The following is a 23,234-nucleotide window of genomic DNA, read 5'->3' on the forward strand; positions in this document are numbered from 1 at the left end:
GATGGAAGGAGAAGGTAAAAAAGCTCCAGGGAAGCTAGGGGAGGCACATCAGGGCTCTCCACTCCTCCTCAGCATTGAACTCTGTAGTGGTCATGCTGGTGGGGCTCTGTGAGCTCTAGAATGTTCAGCACTCTCTGGGGACTCTACCCATTCAAGGCCAGCAGGACTTTACCCCCCAGCTCTGTCAACCAGCAATGTCTCCAGACTTTGCCAAATGCTTTTCCCAATGAAAAAATTGCCCCTGGCAGAAGCGTTAATCTACACTAATCTATAAAAGCAAATCACCACTAAAATCCATCACCTCTTGGTAGAAGAATTACAAGTGTGAGAGGGGTAAAATGGAGGTCTTCAATATCTACTGAAATGACTTTTACTTATTCAGCAATTTGATGTCCCAGAAGGCATGTTTAGAGGTGATGCCACATGGCTGCCTGTACCTCACAGCAGAAAGGGTATGGGTTTTCCAAGGGTCTGTAACCGTGAATCAGAAAGGTCTGGAACTACGAAAGGGAATGACACCCACTGGGTTACATTAAAAACTGGGATGTAGGGATTTCTGTAGATATTGGGAGAAAAAAATACACAACATAAACCCAAACCCCATTCTGATTCTCTCACCATCTTAGGGCCATCTTGGCTATCTAAGAATGGTAGCATAGGGATTTCCGTAAATTTTCCAAATTGTATACTGTTGGATCATTTTTAAAATAGGAATCAATCCCAAACTGGACCAAGTAATTAGACACTCTGGAGTCTCACTTTTGGCCAGGAAAGCTGATAACATCCTGTTCTCCCTGGCCTGGACACTGTCTGGCTTAGGGACTTAAATCCTCCTTTTTATGGAGAAAGGAGGTGTTTTGAACATTCTCACCATTCACCCATTCACCTCTCACACCCGGCGACCTCTCAAACCTCTTCCCCACTCCTGAATTTCATTCTCAATTTACTGAGCTCCATTTCTGTCCCTCATCCTTTCCAACAGGTAGTGGGTCCAGCTGGTGGCTTCTTCCATTGATTTTGTTAAAAAAAAAGAAGAAGAAAAAAAAGACTTTTGAAATTACTTTTTCCTTGACACCTCCTTAAACTGACCTCTACCTGCAACACCATGATCATTACTAGCAGCATTTGGACACTTTATCCGGTAGTCAGATGCTTTCCATCTCTCATTAGGAAATGTGACTCTCTCCACCCTGCATAAAGATTTCCCAGTAGAAATCAACACAGAGATACTGCCTGTGTGTTCCCAAAGGAAATGGATTCTATCAGAACATGTGAAAGCTGCAATTATAGAAAGGACAACCTAAAACATACATTATGTAGATGATTCTCACCATTCCTTTAAGAGATACATTGTAAAACGTGACAATAATAATTATTCTAGAAGAATAAAGCATGCATACTGTTTTCTTAAATTAATTTTAATAAGGTGGTTCCTCCCATGGGCCAAGGCTGGACCTCTCAACAAAATTCTCCATCTTCAGTGGCAATGCCTGAGAGGATGACATGGACTTAGGCCTGATATGCAGCCATTCCTGTCTACCCTGACCGTGATGCAGGACAGTACCAGCCCAGGGCCCAAATCTCCTGCTGAAGAGCTGAGAGAGAAAATGGAATATCCAAAGCCTTTTACCTTTTTCCAGTCCACTGTAATGGGTACCAGTGTAGTCCATTTGCCCCTGAGGACACCCACCTGTTGGTCTTTGGCTTCTAAGAGTGAGACCTCCTTGGCTTCTCTGGGTCCCAGCTGCTTTCACTCTGCTGAGTCCTGCTGTTTCCCATGGGGGTCACACCCCTGCCAGGCATGTTCTCCAGCTCCAGCTGACATGTCAGCCAACCCAGAACCAAGAGAATGAGCAAAGATTTCAATATCTAGTGTGTCCAGCTGAGATGCAACCTGTACAAAAAATAAAGAAGCAGAGATGCACACAGCTGCCCTGACAACATTGTGTCCCAAAGCAATGTCTTCTGTGGCCCTCATTAAGGAGCTCACTGTCCCTCACCACATGGACAAATGCTTCCAGGCTCTCTCAATTCTTCAGCGAGAGGCAACACACATTTGAACAGAGTACCTCAGCAAAGGAAGTGGTGAAAATTTACCTACTTGTGATAAAGTTCCTGAAAAGATCCCTAGACTGCAAAATTCCCCTCCAAAATATGACAGAAAAAGCTTTCCAATGGCAAAACATTGGCCTCCTTGCTTTCAAAAAAGTACCCTTGAAAGAGCCAAAACAATTTTGCCAAAAAAATTGCAGAACTTGAACTTTCTTATTTGAAAACTCACAAGACATTACAACTATTAAAAACAGAAGCTTCTGGAATAAGAATACAACTAGGAACCAAAGGCATAGAATTGAGAGTCTAGAAATAAATCCTCACCATTATAGTTCATTGCTCTTGCATAAGGGTGTCAAGATAATTTAATGGAGGAACAATCATCCTGTCAAATAATGGTGCAGAAACAACTAGATAACCACATGCAAAACAATAAACTTAGACAACTAAACTTCCAATCGTATCAAACAATTAACTAAAAATGGATCTTTGAGCTAATTATAAGATCCATAACCATAAAAACATCTTAGAAAAAGACATAGGGGTAAAACTTAATGACCTCAAATGTGCCACGGATTCTCTGGTAAGACCCAAATGCATGAGAAACAGAAAGGAAAAATAGATAAATTCAGCTAAAGATGCAAGCCTTTTGTGCATCAAAGGATATTATCAAGAAAATGAAAAGAACAAACACAGAATGAGACATAAAAGTTGTAAATCGGGAGGGGCGGAGCAAGATGGCCGAATAGGAACAGCTAGCGACACAGCGTGAGTGACACAGCGTGAGCGACACAGAAGACCGATGATTTCTGCATTTTCAACTGAGGTACTGGGTTCATCTCACTAGGGAGTGCCAGACAATCGGTGCTGGTCAGCTGCTGCAGCCCGACCAGCGAGAGCTGAAGCAGGGCGAGGCATTGCCTCACCTGGGAAGTGCAAGGGGAAAGGGAATCCCTTTTCCTAGCCAGGGAAACTGAGACACACAACACCTGGAAAATCGGGTAACTCCCACCCCAATACTGCACTTTAAGCAAACAGGCACACCAGGAGATCATATCCCACACCTGGCCGGGAGGGTCCCATGCCCACGGAGCCTCCCTCATTGCTAGCACAGCAGTCTGCAATCTAAGGGCAAGGCAGCAGCGAGCCTGGGGGAGGGGCGCTCACCAATGCTGAGGCTTAAGTAGGTAAACAAAGCCACTGGGAAGCTCGAACTGGGTGGAGCTCACAGCAGCTCAAGGAAACCTGCCTGTCTCTGTAGACTCCACCTCCGGGGGCAGGGCACAACTAAACAACAACTAAAGCAGCAGAAACCTCTGCAGATGCAAATGGCTCTGTCTGACAGCTTTGAAGAGAGCAGTGGATCTCCAAACACGGAGGTTGAGATCTGAGAAGGGACAGACTGCCTGCTCAAGTGGGTCCCTGACCCCTGAGTAGCCTAACTGGGAGACATCCCCCACTAGGGGCAGTCTGACACCCCACAACTCACAGGGTGGAGTACATCCCTGAGAGGAAGCCTCCAAAGCAGGAATCAGACAGGTACACTGGCTGTTCAGCAATATTCTATCTTCTGCAGCCTCTGCTGCTGACACCCAGGCAAACAGGGTCTGGAGTGGACCTCAAGCAATTTCCAACAGACCTACAGCTGAGGGTCCTGACTATTAGAAGGAAAACTATCAAACAGGAAGGATGCCTACACCAAAACCCCATCAGTACGTCACTATAATCATCAAAGACCAGAGGCAGATAAAACCACAAAGATGGGGAAAAAGCAGGGCAGAAAAGCTGGAAATTCTAAAAATAAGAGTGCATCTCCCCTGGCAAAGGAGCGCAGCTCATCGCCAGCAATGGATCAAAGCTGGACGGAGAATGACTTTGACGAGATGAGAGAAGAAGGCTTCAGTCCATCAAACTTCTCAGAGCTAAAGGAGGAATTATGTACCCAGCGCAAAGATACTAAAAATCTTGGAAAAAAGTGGAAGAATTGATGGCTAGAGTAATTAATGCAGAGAAGGTCATAAACGAAATGAAAGAGACGAAAACCATGACATGAGAAATACGTGACAAATGCACAAGCTTCAGTAACCAACTCGATCAACTGGAAGAAAGAGTATCAGCGATTGAGGATCAAATGAACGAAATGAAGCGAGAAGAGAAACCAAAAGAAAAAAGAAGAAAAAGAAATGAACAAAGCCTGCAAGAAGTATGGGATTATGTAAAAAGACCAAATCTACGTCTGATTGGGGTGCCTGAAAGTGAGGGGGAAAATGGAACCAAGTTGGAAAACACTCTTCAGGATACCATCCAGGAGAACTTCCCCAACCTAGTAGGGCAGGCCAACATTCAAATCCAGGAAATACAGAGAACACCACAATGATACTCCTCGAGAAGAGCAACTCCAAGACACATAATTGCAGATTCACCAAAGTTGAAATGAAGGAAAAAATCTTAAGGGCAGCCAGAGAGAAAGGTCAGGTTACCCACAAAGGGAAGCCCATCAGACTAACAGCAGACCTCTCGGCAGAAACTCTACAAGCCAGAAGAGAGTGGGGGCCAATATTCAACATTCTTAAAGAAAAGAATTTTAAACCCAGAATTTCATATCCAGCCAAACTAAGTTTCATAAGTGAAGGAGAAATAAAATCCTTTACAGATAAGCAAATGCTTAGAGATTTTGTCACCACCAGGCCTGCCTTACAAGAGACCCTGAAGGAAGCACTAAACATGGAAAGGAACAACCGGTACCAGCCATTGCAAAAACATGCCAAAATGTAAAGACCATCGACGCTAGGAAGAAACTGCATCAACTAACGAGCAAAATAACCAGTTAATATCATAATGGCAGGATCAAGTTCACACAGAACAATATTAACCTAAAATGTAAATGGACCAAATGCTCCAATTAAAAGACACAGACTAGCAAACTGGATAAAGGGTCAAGACCCATCAGTCTGCTGTATTCAGGAGACCCATCTCACACGCAGAGACATTCATAGGCTCAAAATAAAGGGATGGAGGAAGCAAATGGAGAAATAAAGCAAATGGAGAGCAAAAAAAAAGCAGGGGTTGCAATACTAGTCTCTGATAAAACAGAGTTTAAACCATCAAAGATCAAAAGAGACAAAGAAGGCCATTACATAATGGTAAAGGGATCAATTCAACAGGAAGAGCTAACTATCCTAAATATATATGCACCCAATACGGGAGCACCCAGATACATAAAGCAAGTCCTTAGAGACTTACAAAGAGACTTAGACACCCATACAATAATAATGGGAGACTTCAACACTCCACTGTCAACATTAGACAGATGAACAAGACAGAAAGTTAACAAGGATATCCAGGAATTGAACTCATCTCTGCAGCAAGCAGACCTAATAGACATCTACAGAACTCTCCACCCGAAATCAACAGAATATACATTCTTCTCAGCACCACATCGCACTTATTCCAAAATTGACCACATAATTGGAAGTAAAGCACTCCTCAGCAAATGTACAAGAACAGAAATTATAACAAACTGTCTCTCAGACCACAGTGCAATCAAACTAGAACTCAGGACTCAATCAAAACCACTCAACTACATGGAAACTGAACAACCTGCTCCTGAATGACTACTGGGTACATAACGAAATGAAGGCAGAAATAAAGATGTTCTTTGAAACCAACGAGAACAAAGATACAACATACCAAAATCTCTTGGACACATTTAAAGCAGTGTGTAGAGGGAAATTTAGAGCACTAAATGCCCACAAGAGAAAGCAGAAAAGATCTAAAATTGACACTCTAACATCACAATTAAAAGAACTAGAGAAGCAAGAGCAAACACATTCAAAAGCTAGCAGAAGGCAAGAATTAACTAAGATCAGAGCAGAACTGAAGGAGATAGAGACACAAAAAACCCTCCAAAAAAATCAATGAATCCAGGAGTTGGTTTTTTGAAAAGATCAACAAAATTGACAGACTGCTAGCAAGACTAATAAAGAAGAGAGAGAAGAATCAAAGAGACGCAATAAAAAATGATAAAGGGGATATCACCACTGACCCCACAGAAATACAAACTACCATCAGAGAATACTATAAACACCTCTATGCAAATAAACTGGAAAATCTAGAAGAAATGGATAATTTCCTGGACACTTACACTCTTCCAAGACTAAACCAGGAAGAAGTTGAATCCCTGAATAGACCAATAGCAGGCTCTGAAATTGAGGGAATAATTAATAGCCTACCAACCAAAAAAAGTCCAGGACCAGATGGATTCACAGCTGAATTCTACCAGAGGTACAAGGAGGAGCTGGTACCATTCCTTCTGAAACTATTCCAATCAATAGAAAAAGAGGGAACCCTCCCTAACTCATTTTATGAGGCCACCATCATCCTGATACCAAAGCCTGGCAGAGACACAACAAAAAAAGAGAATTTTAGACCAATATCCCTGATGAACTTCGATGCAGAAATCCTCAATAAAATACTGGCAAACCGGATTCAGCAACACATCAAAAAGCTTATCCACCATGATCAAGTGGGCTTCGTCCCTGGGATGCAAGGCTGGTTCAACATTCACAAATCAATAAACATAATCCAGCATATAAACAGAACCAAAGACAAGAACCACATGATTATCTCAATAGATGCAGAAAAGGCTTTTGACAAAATTCAACAGCCCTTCATGCTAAAAACGCTCAATAAATTCGGTATTGATGTAACGTACCTCAAAATAATAAGAGCTATTTATGACAAACCCACAGCCAATATCATACTGAATGGGCAAAAACTGGAAAAATTCCCTTTGAAAACTGGCACAAGACAGGGATGCCCTCTCTCACCACTCCTATTCAACATAGTGTTGGAAGTTCTGGCTAGGGCAATCAGGCAAGAGAAAGAAATAAAGTGTATTCAGTTAGGAAAAGAAGAATTCAAATTGTCCCTCTTTGCAGATGACATGATTGTGTATTTAGAAAACCCCATTGTCTCAGCCCAAAGTCTCCTTAAGCTGATAAGCAACTTCAGCAAAGTCTCAGGATACAAAATTAATGTGCAAAAATCACTAGCATTCTTATAAACCAGTAACAGACAAACAGAGAGCCAAATCATGAATGAACTTCCATTCACAATTGCTTCAAAGAGAATAAATACCTAGGAATCCAACTTACAAGGGATGTGAAGGACCTCTTCAAGGAGAACTACAAACCACTGCTCAGTGAAATAAAAGAGGACACAAACAACTGGAAGAACATACCATGCTCATGGATAGGAAGAATCAATATCGTGAAAATGGCCATACTGCCCAAGCTTATTTATAGATTCAATGCCATCCCCATTAAACTACCAATGACTTTCTTCACAGAATTCGAAAAAACTGCTTTAAAGTTCATATGGAACCAAAAAAGAGGCTACATCTCCAAGACAATCCTAAGTCAAAAGAACAAAGCTGGAGGCATCACGCTACCTGACTTCAAACTATACTACAAGGCTACAGTAACCAAAACAGCATGGTACTGGTACCAAAACAGAGATATAGACCAATGGAACGGAACAGAGTCCTCAGAAATAATACCACACATCTACAGACATCTGATCTTCGACAAACCTGAGAGAAACAAGAAATGGGGAAAGGATTCCCTATTCAATAAATGGTGCTGGGAAAATTGGCTAGTCATAAGTAGAAAGCTGAAATTGGATCCTTTCCTTACTCCTTATACGAAAATTAATTCAAGATGGATTAGAGACTTAAATGTTAGACCTAATACCATAAAAACCCTAGAAGAAAACCTAGGTAATACCATTCAGGACATAGGCAGGGTCAAGGACTTCATGTCTAAAACACCAAAAGCAATGGCAGCAAAAGCCAAAATTGACAAATGGGATCTAATGAAACTAAAGAGCTTGTGCACAGCAAAAGAAACTACCATCAGATTCAACAGGCAACCTACAGAATGGGAAACAATTTTTGCAATCTACTCATCTGACAAAGGGCTAATATCAAGAACCTACAAAGAACTCAAACAAATTTACAAGAAAAAAACAAACAACCCTATCAAAAAGTGGGCAAAGGATATGAACAGACATTTCTCAAAAGAAGACATTCATACAGCCAACAGACACATGAAAAAATGCTCGTCATCACTGGCCATCAGAGAAATGCAAATCAAAACCACAATGAGATACCATCTCACACCAGTTAGAATGGCAATCATTAAAAAGTCAGGAAACAACAGGTGCTGGAGAGGATGTGGAGAAATAGGAACACTTTTACACTGTTGGTGGGATTGTAAACTAGTTCAATCATTGTGGAAAACAGTATGGCGATTCCTCAAGGATCTAGAACTAGACGTACCATATGACCCAGCCATCCCATTATTGGGTATATACCCAAAGGATTATAAATCATGTTGCTATAAAGACACATGCACACGTATGTTTAGTGCGGCACTATTCACAATAGCAAAGACTTGGAATCAACGCAAATGTCCATCAGTGACAGATTGGATTAAGAAAATGTGGCACATATACACCATGGAATACTATGCAGCCATAAAAAAGGATGAGTTCGTGTCCTTTGTAGGGACATGGATGAGGCTGGAAACCATCATTCTTAGCAAACTATCACAAGAACAGAAAAACAAACACCGTATGTTCTGACTCATAGGTGGGAACTGAACAATGAGATCACTTGGACTCCGGAAGGGGAACATCACACACTGGGGCCTATCATGGGGAGGGGGGAGGGGGAAGGGATTGCATTGGGAGTTATACCTGATGTAAATGACAAGTTGATGGGTGCTGACGAGTTGATGGGTGCAGCACAGCAAGATGGCACAAGTATACATATGTAACAAACCTGTACGTTATGCACATGTACCCTAGAACTTAAAGTATAATAATAATAAAAAAAAATAAAATTTAAAAAAAAAAGGCAAAAAAAAAAAATGTTGCAAATCACATAGACAATGGTTTCATGCCCAGAATATATAAAGAACGGGTACAACTCAATAACAGAAAGATAAACCACCCAATTTATATAAATGGGCAAAGGACTCAAATAGACATTTCTTCAAAGAAGATATGCAAATCATCAAGAGGCTCCTGAAAAGAAACTCAACATCATTAGTCATTAGGAAAATACAAAGTCAAAGCCACAATGAGATCCCACACTACACCTACAAATATGTCTACCATTCTTTTAAAATGTTAAATAACAAGTGAAAGCCTTATGTAGACTTTGGAATCCTCACACATTGCTGGTGAGATTATAAAAAGGTGCAACCACTAGGAGTAACAGTTGTGCTTTTCCTCAAGAAGCTAATCATAGAATTCTCATATGAAACAGCATCCATTCTTAGGTATGTACCCAAAGAATTGAATCCAGGGACTCAAACAGGTACTTTCATGGTAATGTTGATTGCAGCATTACTCACAAAAGATAAAATATGAAAACAATCCAAATGTTCATCAACACATGAACAAACAAATGTGGTCACACATACAACAGAATGTCAATCTGCCATAAAGAGAAATGAAGCTCTGACATCCGCTGTTACATTCAAGGACTTTGGAAACATTATGCTAAGTGAAATATGTCAGAAACAAAGTAACATATTTGTATAATTCATATATGTATAATTCAAAATAACATACATGTATAATAATTTATATGAAACATGAAGAATAGGCAAATTCATAGAGACAGAGTAGAGATGATCAAAGTCTAGGTTGGAAAACACAGGGAGTTATTATTGTTTCAAAGATACAAAGTTTCAGTTTAAAATGAAAAAAATTTTCTAGGAAAAATAGTGGTGATGGCAACTAAACACTGTGTATGTGGTTAATTCCACTTGATTGCACATTTTAAAGTGATTAAAATAGCACATTATTCACAGAACTGTGAAAAATCGATTTCTATTATTTACTTCACCCAGGCTAATATAACAGTTATGGCAGCTCAAGCCCATGAATACATCATCTGACCCAGTGTTTTCAAAGAAATGTATCAGTTTTTCAATCAAGCTAGCTGGAAGCTCCTGTCCCCAGAAGAACCAGAGATCCCAAAAGAAGAGCTAAAGCAGGAGTTCAATCAGCACAGGTCCCATAGGGCAGCCTCGATGTCAGGCCCTGGATGGCATGTGAGGCTATAGTGATACAACCACAAGGTGAAAGTGTAAGTGTTTTTTACTACTTACAGACACTGGGGAGCACTCAGCACACCTGGAGACCACAGATACAGAGGTCAGTGAGTCCAGGCAGGGAGGAGAGAAGAGACTGGTAAGCCAGTGGCTTTCGTAAGTCCAGGTGTTATCTGACAGGTTTCCAGCAGGGAGCTTTAATGGATGTGTTTAAAGCAAGCAGCAAACACTGGGACCAGGAGATAGTGCTGTGACTGACAAGTGGTCACTTTAAATGTGAGGGCAAATGTCAGAATTATCCGTTTAAAGAAAGCAGCTGGAGAGAGGGGAGCCCAGCACACCAAGCAGGAGAGATGCCTCTTAGATTTTATATCTGGCCACCAACTGGAGAAACTTGAACCAGATACAGTATTGAAAAGTGCCATGGTGAGCAAGGCCTGCCTCTGATGTGAGGCAAATAAATTTACACTTTAGAAAATGAATGCCAAGGCAGCATGACACTATGAACACTCCTGACATCCTGGGACACCAGCAGGGTGTGGTACTGAACCCTGGAGTCAGAATCCTGGGTTGTGGTCCCTTGGCTTGAGAAAATGAAAATGACTTGTCCCTGCTCCCCTGGCATTGATCCTCCCGACCTGCTGCTCCGTCTTCTGTTCCCAAGCCCATGTGCAGTGCTCAGTCCCAGACATCACTGCCCCCAGGGCATACACAGTGCCGCCTACTGCACACACACACAAACTCACAGGTGACAAACATCTGCATTTGGGACAATCTGCGATTGTGAAAGAGGGAGAACAGTGAACATAGAGCCACAGAGACTGGGACTCACGGGGCTGTAAGGTGATGGAGCTGTAACATAACATACGTGTGACCTTGTGTGAAACGTGCAGATCTTTGTGGAATAAAACACGCAGCCTGGCCTGGGACTTCGGCCACCCACACTTCCCTTCCAGTCCACCAGAGGGCGGCAGAGTCCCTCCAGCCTGGAGCCTTCCCAGGGGATGCCGACCTCCCTCAGCAGAACCCAAAGAGGAGCAGGGTCCACCCTCACCAGGATCACCTGGGCCCAAGTCCTCAGTGCCCTCCATGCTCCCCACAGGGACTCTGTCAGCTCCTCCCTGACCTGGCGGCCGTCAACCTAACACCACTCCCTCTGCAGGCAGCTCCTGCACCACACACCTGCTCCTTCCCTGGGATCAGCTAGAAACACTTCTCCCAGGGCAGCGCTGGTGCAGGTGACACCACACTGGGCGCTTTCCCCTCATGAACTCTCTCCATCCTCATCAACTCTTTCTGTCACTGCTCCCTAAATGCTCGCCCCTGCTCCATGTGTCCTGTTCTCTGGGGCATCCCAGGCCAAGCCTAGCGCTGACACAGAACAGCAGTTGCCTAAGGGCCCACAGACTCCCTGGGAATCAGTCCGGCACCCTGTGACCTGTCTGTCCGCTTCACCCCGGGGGGCGAAGAGCGCGTGTGATCGTCACACACACAGGCACCATCCAGGATGTGGTCACCTACCCCCAGCTATCCCTTGGGAAGACAGACCTCTCCTGTGTCCCTGTCGGGAGAAACGGGTATAATTGCTCTTTGCTCCCAGAACACAACTCACCCCCACCCGCTCTCTCAGGGGTGAGAAATGTCCAGGCTCTCTGGTGACTGTCTGTTCCTCTTGTACAGAGAGCAACTTGGCCCGGTCAAAACCCTCAGGACAGACCCCTGGGTATGTCACCACATGGAGGGCTGAGCCCATCATGACCACGGATTAAGTCAGGATGAATCTTTCCAGCTCTGAACCCCTGCTCTGTCCCAGGCTCCCCTTCCTGCATCTCAACGAGCCATGTTCCACGGGGTTCCTGGGTAACTCCCCACTTCCTCCTGCACCACCATGGGGAAGGTGTGGTAATCATAGGACAATCAGCTGGACAGAAACAGAGGACACCAAAGATGGTCAGGAAGAAATGAGAAACCCTGAGCCCCTGCTCAGCCACCAGACCCCAGGGAGCAATAAAGTGACTGAGAACTGTCCCTTTGACCATGGGACTCACAGCCCCCACTAAGCAACCAGCACAGGCCTCTCCTCCCAAGAGGCATGAGTGATTCACGCTGCGCAGCTCCAGGAAGCATAGTTTCCTCTGGGACACCCAGGTCCTGAGAAGCACTGCTGAAAAAGACAGAGGCCTCCACAATTCCCAGGGACCTGACACACAGACAAAAGGAAAAAGAGAAGGAGGGACAAGGAGGCAGGACTGAGAGGGGAAGGGACAGAGAGGTGTCCTGGGCACAGAGCCTGCCCATGAGCCTGAGAAGTGCTCCTGCCTTGGGAAGAGGCTCAGCACAGAAGGAGGAAGGACAGCACAGCTGACAGCCGTGCTCAGAAAGTTTCTGGATCCCAGGCTCATCTCCACAGAGGAGAACACGCAGGCAGCACAGGCCATGGGGCCCCTCTCAGCCCCTCCCTGCACACTGCACATCACCTGGAAGGAGCTCCTGCTCACAGGTGAGGAGAGAACTTCCTGGGAGAGGACAGGAGGAGGAAGCAGAATGATTGGATGAGGTTTCCTGGAGAGGATGGGGTTCTAAGAAATAAAAGAAGCCAGCACTTTGGGAGGCTGAGGTGGGTGGATCGTGAGTTCAGGAGTTGAAGACCAGTCTGGTCAACACAGTGAAGCCCAGTCTCTACTAAAAATACAAAAAATTAGCCAGGTGTGGTGGTGTGCTCCTGTAATCCTAGCTACTTGGGAGGCTGAGGCAGGAAATTTGCATGAACCTGGGAGGCAGAGGTTGTAGTGAGCCGAGATCGCGCCACTGCACGCCAGCCTGGGTGGCAGTACAAGATTCTGTCTCAAAAAAAAAAAAAAAAAAAAAAAAAAAAAAAAAAAAAAGAAAGAAAAAAAGAAAGAAGAAACAAAAAACAGGAAAGAAGGCTCTGTTGTAGCCTGGATAGGGGAAAATACACCAGAGAGGGACAGGGGTTAAAACAGGAAAATCACATTGAACTGGAATTGGTAAGAGGTAGGAAAATCTCAAGTGTTCTGTTTTCCTGGTTAATCAGCACTGGACACCACATTTTGTAAAATGATAATAATAACTATTATGAGATGACACTTCAAATGAAAATATAAGCAGGGCATGAAACACTGTCCTTAGCAAAATGAAACAACCCAGGCATGGAGGGCCCTGGGAACTCTCAAATCTACAGAAGTCTGCAGCCTGTCCCAGGCACTGGGGTGCAACCAAGATCACAAAAGTCACTGTCCTCATGCAGCTCACGCTGTCATTGGCAGGAAGACAGACAAGCAAAGAGATCTAGAATGTGAGGTCAGGTGTTGACAAGAGCTCCGGAGGAAGCAGAGCAGGGAAAGGTCAGAAAGGGAAGGCCCAGAGTCTCTGATGGAGGTATCAGGAAAGAAGTCTAAGGATGTCCTGATGTGAGCAGGACCTGAGGGTGTTGTGGAGGGAGCCATGAAGATCCCTGGGGAAGAGGATTCCAGACAAAAATGCCAAAGTCAGAAGGGTTGAAGGAATGGGGGTCGTGCCGCAGACCTTGAGCCAGTAGGACAGTAGGACACAAACACACAATCACACACACACAAAAAAGGGGTGTGTGTGTGTGTGTGTGTGTGTTTGTGTCTGTGTGTGTCTTCAAGGCTGATGATTGAAGAGATCATCTCAGGACACAGGGCCCCATCTTTTCACCCCAATACATAGATCTCAATATTGACTGTTGCTCTCTCCACCTCCTAGCATCACTTTTAATCTTCTGGAACTCGCCAACCACTGCCCAAGTCAGGATTGAAGCTCAGCCAACCAAAGTTTCTGAGGGGAAGGATATTCTTCTACTTGTCCACAATTTGCCCCAGAATGTTGCTGGCTACATCTGGTACAAAGGGCAAATAATGGACCTCCAGCATTACATTACAGCATATACAATAGACACTGAAACAATTATATTTGGGCCTGCATACAGTGGATGAGAAACAGTATATTCCAATGCATCCCTGCTGATCCAGAGTGTCAACCAGAAGGATGCAGGATCCTACACTGTAGAAATCATCATAAAGCGAGGTGATGGGACTGAAGGAGTAACTGGACATTTCACCTTATACCGTGAGTGATTCCACATGATCCCTGGGTGTTGGAGGGCGAGGGTCACTTCTACTTTGCACACACAGGATGGTCAGGCCTAGACTGGGCCTGCGTCCCTCTCTGCATTATGTCCTATGTTGGGGTTTCAGCATTTAGTGCAGGACACACACAGAGGAGACAAACTTCAACAGATCAGAATTCCTTTTCTGCCTCCAGACCCTGCAGACACTTGCTGCACAGGAAGGACAGTCTGATGGGGGAGGTGCTCAGCAGGAGGAGATCAGTCTCAGCCAAGCACTTCATGTCCTCTTCATAAACTTGACCCTGAGAAAGATCCTGGAGAACTGAGTAGGGCTTTGCCTAAGAGGCCCCCAGAGATACTCTCAGAGAAGCTCAGCCCAAGAAGCCTCAAGCCCAGATCCTGTCCCTAAATCCTTACTCCAGATAAAGCTGAGGAGCCTGTGCCAGGGCTGGGTTGTGGCAGGGCTTACTGGGACTGGGGATTCACCAGCGATCTGAGAACTGTGTCTCCTGGAGCTGCTCACCAGCCAGGGCTCAGCCCTCAGAGCCTCATCTGGGCAAGGACAGAGCTTTCTTCACCTGAGACTCAGAGTGGAGAGGAGAGAAAGACGAGCTTTGTAGGCCATCAACCAACTGCCTTGTGAGTCTTAGGACACTCCATAGAAAGTCTCATGTCCCCAAAAGCAGAAACAGAAGAGAGAAAATGTACCTGGCAGCAGCTTGTCCACAGGGATCTGACCTAAAGGTGCTCTTTCATGGAAGTGAATAATAATAAATGCTGTTTGTGTGAACACCTCCACTGTGCCAAGCATTAGGTCAGGTGACTGTGAAGAATTTACAATGTATTCACAGATAGCTGAAAAGCCACAGTCCATTTGCCATTTCGCTTTTATGACTGAGAGAAAAGTGAGGCACAGGAAGGCACAGTCACTGAACCAGAGTCACACAAACACAAAAGGCAGATCAGGGTCACATGAGGTCTGTCTGCAGCCACAGGCCCATCCTCTCCTCCACCAGAAGTGAGGAATCATTGGGTTCCAAGGACCCCATAGTCATTTATTGGCTCAAATCCTCTCTTCTTAGGTATCCAAACCTCAGAGGAGGAAGAGCAAACGGTCAGCTGATCAGTCTGTTCCCCAAAACTAAATCACCTGCCTCAACTGTCAGAGTCAGTGCAAAAAATGTCCAGGCCTCCCCCTCAGATCTTCAGCCCTATCACTGAACCTGAAATTGTTTCCCAAAGGGTTCATGTCACTGGCATGACAAGATAAAGGAGAGGAGCTTGTGTTCTTTCCCCACTCACGCCCTGCACCAGCTCAAGTCCAGTGAGAGACACACACTCAGGTGCTCTCACATAACAAATGAAGGAATTGAATGAAGAAATGAATGATCCATAACCTCTTTAGACACTGGATCTCAGATATAGAATCCTAGGAGGTTCTAGCCACACCTGTCCCTTCTCCTTCAGAGGCTGATGCCCATGTTTCATCCCCCGACAACCTCTTGCCGTTGAAGACACCCCACCTCATGTAACTCTGAAGCTCCTTGGGCACTGGAGGGTTTTCAGGGCTCCCTGGTCCTGGACTATGGAAATGGGGACACCTAGTCCTGGGGGTCTCTGAAGTCACTGTAGCCCCCACTGTTCACTGCCATGCTGTCTCTGCCTCTCTCTGCTTCTCTGTGTCCCTCATCTTCCTCCCACTTCATTCTAACTGGCAAGCCCTGTCCTGCACAGCTTCTTCCTCCACCCCTAGGCCTTCCCCAGACACTCCCTCTAATTAGGCTGACTGTTCTATTCCCTTCCTGCTAACACTGTGAAATGGCCCACATCCCAGGAAATGGGAAAGGCACAGAAATCACCCGGAGTTGCCACTACTGCCAGGCTTCATCTTGAGCCAGTGTCCCCAGGTCACTAAGAGAATAAGCTTCCACTGTATCCCCATCCAGAGCTCTTTCCCTTTGTGAGGCTGTTCTGTGGACAAGACCATGGAACATGGATAGACAACTCCTCCATCCACTCTTATAATTCCCAGACAAGTTTTTCTGGCCTCCTGCACAAACAAAACCAATTTATCCAGATGGTGATTTGCAGCAAATGAAGATTTTAATGACTCCAAGTCTGCCAAACAGGAGGACAGAGGTTTATTATTACTCAAATCAGCCTCCCTAGTGGATCAGGGGTTAGAGATTTTCAAGGATAGTTTCGGGGGCACAGGAGTAAAAAATGGGTACTGCGGATTGTTTGAGGGTGGAATCATGCGGGCGGAGGGAAATGATCTGTTTGTGCTTGAATCTGACTCTAGGTGGGGACCACGTACCTGGCTGAGTCATTAGTCATGGGTATGGATGAGGTCAGTGGGTTGCCAGAATGCAAAGAGTGAGAAACATCTCAAAAGACCAATCTCAGGTTCTACAATAGTGATGTTATCTCGAGCAGCAATTAGTTACAAATTTTGTAAACTCTAGCCAAATGACATTTAAGCAGTAAGAGATTATAGAAATTGTGCCTACATTTTAGCAGAATTCAGTTCCCTCCTATAATCTTACTCTCATGGTCTTTCACCAGTTTTACAAAGGCAATCCCTGGGCAAAGTAAGGGTATTAGTTTTATGGAGGAAATATTATTCTTCCTTCAAAATTAAACCACAAACTAAATTCCTCCCATGGTTAGCCTGGCCTATGGCCAGGAATGAGTGAGGACAGCCAGCCTGAGACTAGATGCCAGATGGAGTCAGCCATACCTGTTTGCTGTCACTGTTGTAATCTTTGCACTGACTCACCAGGGTGTCAGAGGCTGGACAGGCCTGCTGTTTCCCAAACCCATGGGCTGATTTCACCCATTTCGTTCGTGACTCCATCCTCAACCTTCTATGGAGCTCACATTTTCCAGTCACTTCCTAGAGACTTCTGGTTTCTTGTCAGGCATATAACAAGTTTCAAATTTGTCACTCGCTTCTAAGAGTAAGTAAAAAGCTGAACAAACTCAAAAGTCAACAACTCGTTAAAATCCCTCAGAGATGGCCAGTCACAGTGGGTCACGCCTGTAATCCCAGCACTTTGGGGGACCGAGGTGGGTGGATCACGATGTCCGGAGATCACGACCATCCTGGCTAACATGGTGAAACCCCGTGTGTATTAAAAATACAAAAAAATTAGCCTGGTGTTTCCGGGCACCTGTAGTTCCAGCTCCTCTGGAGGCTGAGGCAGGAGAATGGCATGAGAGGACACAGGACAATCTTCTCTCTGTTATCTGCACAGTGGAGACTCCCAAGCCCTACATCTCCAGCAGCAACTTAAACCCCAGGGAGGCCGCGGAGACTGTGATCTTATCCTGTGATCCTGACACTCAGGACGCAAGATACTGGTGGTGGATAAATGGACAGAGCCTCCGTAACAGTCGCACGTTGCAGCTGTCCAAGAACAACAGGATCCTCATTCTATTTGTTGTCACAAAGGATACTACAGGACCCTATGAATGTGAAACGAAGAACCCAGTGAGTTCCAGCCGCAGTGACCCAGTCACCCTGAATCTCCTCTGTGAGTATATTCTGTTCCTCTGTGAGCCAGGCTGCCATCCCAAATACACGTGGCCTGAGGCCAAGCCTCTCAGTCCCTCTCAGGTGCAAGTACAGAGACTTTTACCCCTGGACATCAAAGCTGGCCATGATGACGAAGAGTAGGCTTATACTTGATCAACAGTGGGAGAGAAGAGGCTGCTCCTGTCATGGGAGAATCAGGTTCCACAGCTTATGATGGGAAAAACAGGTGACCGTCTCAGGGTCCAGATCAGTGAACACAGCAGGGATTTGGCTGGGACTTTAATGTTGTGACTTAGCTCACAGGGTCACTGTGGCCCTTCCTCTTTGCTCCAGATGGCCTGCATGCCCCCACCATTTCTTCTGCATACACCTATTACCATCCAGGGGAAGTCCCCAAGCTCTCTTGTCTCACAGACTCTCACCCACTGGCAGAGCATTCTTGGCTGATTGATGGGAAGTTCCAGCAATCAGCACAAGTATTCTTTATGCCCCAAATCACTAAAACATATAGAGGGTGCTATATCTGGTTCATCCATAACTCAGCCACTGGTGGAACAAATCTCATAATCAAGAGGATCATAGTCCCTGGTAAGTGGATCCCTGGAGCATTGGCAATATGTTTTCCAGTGAAGCCTATCTGGCTATCAGGGAAGAGCCGTGTGTCCTCTGCAAAGGGAGAGGGAAAATCAAAATCCCAGTACAGGGAATATGTTTCTGCTTCAAAACCACCAGCTTTTGCCTGTAACTTTCACTCATTCTAGATCATTCTTTAGAGTATGCACTAACAATGAAAAATATGAATGGAACTTCAGAAAGAATGTACATTCTATTCATCAGCACATGAAACTTTCTTCAAGATAGGCCATAGAATAGGCCACAAAACAAGTCTCAAAAAATTTAAGAAAATTGAAATTATATGAAGTAATCTCTCAGACAACAGTAGAATTAAACTGGAAATCAACTCCAAAAGGAACCTTCAAAACCATGCAAACACATGGAAATTAAATAACTTGCTCCTGAATGATCACTGGGTCAAATGTGAAATCAAGACGGAAATTTAAAAACTCTTTGAACTGAACAATAGTGACACATCCTATCAAAACCTCTGGAATTCTGCCAAGAGTGTGCTAAAAGTTCATAGCTTTAAATGCCTACATCAAAATGACTGAAACAGCACAAATAGACAGTCTAAGGTTACATTTCTAGAAATTCAAGAAACAAGAACACACCAAAGCCAAACCTAGCAGAAGAAAGAAAATAACCAAGATCAGAGCAGAACTAAACGAAGTTGAAACAAAATAATACAAACTATAAATAAAATATAAAGCTGGCTTTCTGGAAAAATAAATAAAATTGAGAGACTATTGGCAAGATTAACCAAGAAAAGAAGAGAGAAGAGCCAAATAAGCTCACTTAGAAATGAAATGGGAGCTATTACCACACAAAAGATCCTCAAAGGTACTATGAACACATGTATGTGCATAAATTAGAAAACCTAGAGGGAATGAATAAATTCCTGGAAATATAAAACCCTCCTAAATTAAATCAGAAAGAATTCAAAACCCTGAACAGACCGACAAAAAGCAGCAAGATGGAAAAGATAATTTAAAAATTAACAACAAAGGAAATTCCAGGAGCAGACAGATTCACAGCTGAATTCTACCAGACATTCAAGGAAGGGTTGGTAGCAATTCATTTGACAGTATTCCACATGCTAGAAAAAGATGGAATTCTCCCTAAATCATTCTATGAAGCCAGTATCACCCTAATACCAAACCCAGAAAAGGATGTAACAAAGAAAACTACAGACCAAAATCCCTGATGCACACAGATGCAGAAATTCTTAACAAAAGACTAGCTAACTGAATCAAAAACATAACCCACATGATCAAGTAGATTTCACCTTAGGGATGCAGGAATGGTTCCACATACACAAGTCAATAAATGTGGTACACCACATACATAGAATTTAAAAATCACATGATCCTCTCAGTAGACACTGAAAAGGTACTTGACAACATCCAGCATCATTTTATGATTACAACGCTCAGCAAAATTGGCACACAAACCCACAGCAAACATAATATTGAATGAGAAAAAGTTGAAAGCATTCACTCTCAGCAAGGGAACAAAACAAGGATGGCCGCTTGCTCTCACCACTTTTATTCAACAGAGTACTGAAAGTCCTAGCCAAATCAATCAAACAAGAGAAATAAATAAAGGGCATCTAAATTGATAAAGAGGAAGTAAAGCTGTCGCTGTCTGCTAATGATATAATCATATACCTAGAAGACCCTAAAGACTCCTCCAGAAAGCTGCTAGAACAGACAAATGAATTCAGCAACGTTTCAGTATACAAAATTAATGTGCACAAATCAGTAGCTCTGCTACACACCAACAGTGACCAAGCAGAGAATCAAATCAAGAACTGAACCCCTTTTACGACAGCAGTTATAAAGAAAAAATAACTTGGAATATATCTAAACAAGGAGGTGAAAGACATCAAGAAAAACTAGAAAACATTGCTGAAAAAAATCACAGATGACATAAAAAATGAAAATGTACCCCATGCTCATTCATGAATAGAAACATTATTGTGAAAATGACCACACTGACAAAAGCAATCTACAAATTCAATGCAATTCCCATTAAAATGCCACCATCATTCTTCACACACTAGAAAAAACAATTCTAAAATTCGTACGGAACCAAACAAGAGCCAACATACCCAAAGCCAGACTAAGCAGAAAGAACAAATCTGGTAGTGTCACATCACCTGACTTCAAACAATACTCTAAGTCCATAGTCACCAAATAGCGTGGTACTGGTATAAAAATAGGCACATAGACCAATGGAACACAATACAGATCCCAGAAATAAACCTAAATACTTACAGCCAACTTATCTTTGACAAAGCAAACCAAAACATAAAATGGGTAAAGGACACCTTATTCAACACATGGTGCTGAAATAATTGGCAAACTGAATGTAGGTGAATAAAACTAGATCCCCATCTCTCACCTTATACAAAAATCAACTCATGAATCAAGGACTTAAATCTAAGACCTGAAACTATAAAAATTCTAGAGGATGACATTGGAAAATCCCTTGTAGACATTGGCTTAGGCGAAAACTTCACGACCAAGAACCCAAAAGCAAATGCAACAGAAGCAAAAATAAGTAGTTGAGACTTCGTTAAACTAAAGAGCTTCTGCACAGCAAAGCAACAGTCAGCAGACTAAGCATATAACCCACAGAGTGAAAGAAAATCTTCACAATCTATACATCTGAAAGATAACCAATATCCAGAATCTACAAGAAACTCAAACAAATTAACAAACAAACAATCCCATGAAAAAGTGGGCTAAGTACGTGAATAAAAAATTCTCAAAAGAAGATATACAAATGGCTAACAAACATATGAAAAAATGCTCAATATCACTAATGATGAGGCGAATGCAAATGAAAACCACAATGTGATACCACCTTACTCCTGCAAGAATGTCCATAATCAAAAAATGAAAAAATAATAGTTGTTGGACAGGCACGGTGGCTTACACCTATAATCCAAGGTGGCCAAGATGGGTGAATCACTTAAGTTCAGGGATTTGACACCAGCGTGTACAACATGGCGAAACCCTGTCTCTACTAAAAATACAAAAAAATTACCTGGGTGAGGTGGCACATGCCTGTAATCCCAGCTACTCCAGAGGCTGAGGCAGAAGAATGGCTTGAACCTGGGAGGCAGAAGTTACAGTGAGCCAAGTTCATGCCACTGCACTCCAACCTGGGTGAAAGAGCAAGACTCCATCCATCTCAAAAATAAATAAATAAAAATAATAGATGTTGATGTGGAAGTGGTGAAAAGGGAACACATGTACACCGCTGCTGGGAATGTAAACTATAAATGAGTAGATAAAGAAATTGTGGTATATATATGATTGAATACTACTCAGCCATAAAAGGAATGAATTAATGGCATTCGCTGCAATCTGGAAGAAGCTGGAGACTATTATTCTAAGTGAAGTAACTCAGGAATGGCAAACCAAACACTGTATGTTCTCACTCATAAGTGGCAGCTAAGCTACGAGGATGCAAAGGCATAAGAAGGATAAAATAGCCTTGGGGAAAAGGGTGGAAAGAGGGTGAGGGATAAAAGAGTACAAATTGAGTCAGTGTATACTGCTGTGGTGATGGGTCACCAAAATCTCACAAATCACCGCTAGAGAATTTATGTAATGAAATACCAAATCCCCAAATAACTATGGAAATAAAATAATTAAAAATAAAATAAAATAATAAAAAATTAAAAACATAGTTACTAAAAAATTCTTCTAAAATGTAAAAAAAGTAAAAAAAAAATAAAAAAGGTTCCTGAAGGTCATATACCAGAAACTCCATTGTGTTGCCTCTTAATGTGTGTATTTGAGCCCACTTCCTTGACTTTTGAGAACTTATCAGGAAGCGGCTGATCACCTGTTTCAGGTGTTTTCTATCTGTTGTGAGCCTGTATCTCCCTGTACCTAACTGCAACCAATATTACTTTAGAATTAACAGTCACTTGACTTGACCATCACCTGGTGATGAACACTTGACATTTCTAATGTGTGGAGGTGGAAGGATCTCTCCTGCCTTGCTCATGTCTGATCAGCTACCTACTGCAACACTTTTAGATTTTTTTTTTTTTTTTTTTTTTTTGGAAGATGGAGTCTCGCTCTCTCACCCAGGCTGGAATGTAGTGGCGCAATCTCAACTCACCGCAATCTCTTCCTCCCGGATTCACACCATTCTCCTGCCTCAGCCTCCCGTGTAGCTGGGACTACAGGTGCACACCACCATGTCCGGCTAATTTTTTGTATTTTTAACAGAGACGGGGTTTCACTGTGTTAACCAGGAAGGTCTCAATCTCCAGACCTAGTGATATGCCCACCTCAGCCTCCCAAAGTGCTGGGATTACAGGCATGAGCCACTGCCCCTGGCCTCAGATTTCTTATTATCAGATTTTAGGTAGGACAAACAGCTGACATTTCTGGCTTTTGATTTTTTTTTTTTAACCAAAAATATTAGATACCAAATGAAACTAATAAGCCTCAACCAAGATTACGGCTTAGCCAAGCATTTATGAGGCATCTCCAAAGAGGTGAAGGAGCACCTCAAAAACTCAAAATTCACACAAATATCAAAACAAATAAGGCTTGTTCCTTCATCTGAAATTAAATCCAGGATGCAGCAGTAAAAGCATAAAATTTTTAACTATTCAATCACAAGGTAAAGTGGATTTTATTCTTATTTTCTCATAGGTTCTAAGGCAAGCAGTTTGAGTTTACAAAAAAAATTACTTTGTTTAGGTCAGATTTTTGCTCTGTAATTTAGTTAAAAGAAATTTTAAGGCTAGCCATAACACTAT

The 23,234-nt window shown here is 43.3% G+C and overlaps 1 protein-coding gene across 1 annotated transcript; it reads left to right on the forward strand.

Moving 5' to 3' along the window:
• The first annotated feature begins 11,491 nt into the window (after nt 1-11,491).
• On the forward strand, nt 11,492-21,015 carry LOC140711766 (pregnancy-specific beta-1-glycoprotein 2-like). Its single transcript, XM_073015732.1, has 6 exons — nt 11,492-11,652; nt 12,575-12,678; nt 14,163-14,288; nt 17,547-17,825; nt 18,161-18,415; nt 20,915-21,015. Exons 1-6 carry the CDS (start codon nt 11,492-11,494, stop codon nt 21,013-21,015), a joined length of 1,026 nt encoding a protein of 341 aa, XP_072871833.1.
• The last annotated feature ends 2,219 nt before the right edge of the window (nt 21,016-23,234 follow it).

Source organism: Chlorocebus sabaeus, chromosome 6, assembly GCF_047675955.1.
Source record: "Chlorocebus sabaeus isolate Y175 chromosome 6, mChlSab1.0.hap1, whole genome shotgun sequence".
In the NCBI taxonomy this organism is placed as follows: Eukaryota; Metazoa; Chordata; class Mammalia; order Primates; family Cercopithecidae; genus Chlorocebus; species Chlorocebus sabaeus.

Excerpts from the sequence above, each read along its gene's own strand:
- LOC140711766 (XM_073015732.1), top strand. The coding sequence starts at position 11,492 with ATGCTCGCCCCTGCTCCATGTGTCCTGTTCTCTGGGGCATCCCAGGCC. Across the intron at positions 11,653-12,574 it reads CCCCGGGGGGCGAAGAGCGC|GCTCATCTCCACAGAGGAGA; the intron begins GTGTGATCGTCA and ends TCTGGATCCCAG. Across the intron at positions 14,289-17,546 it reads TGGACATTTCACCTTATACC|TGGAGACTCCCAAGCCCTAC; the intron begins GTGAGTGATTCC and ends TTATCTGCACAG.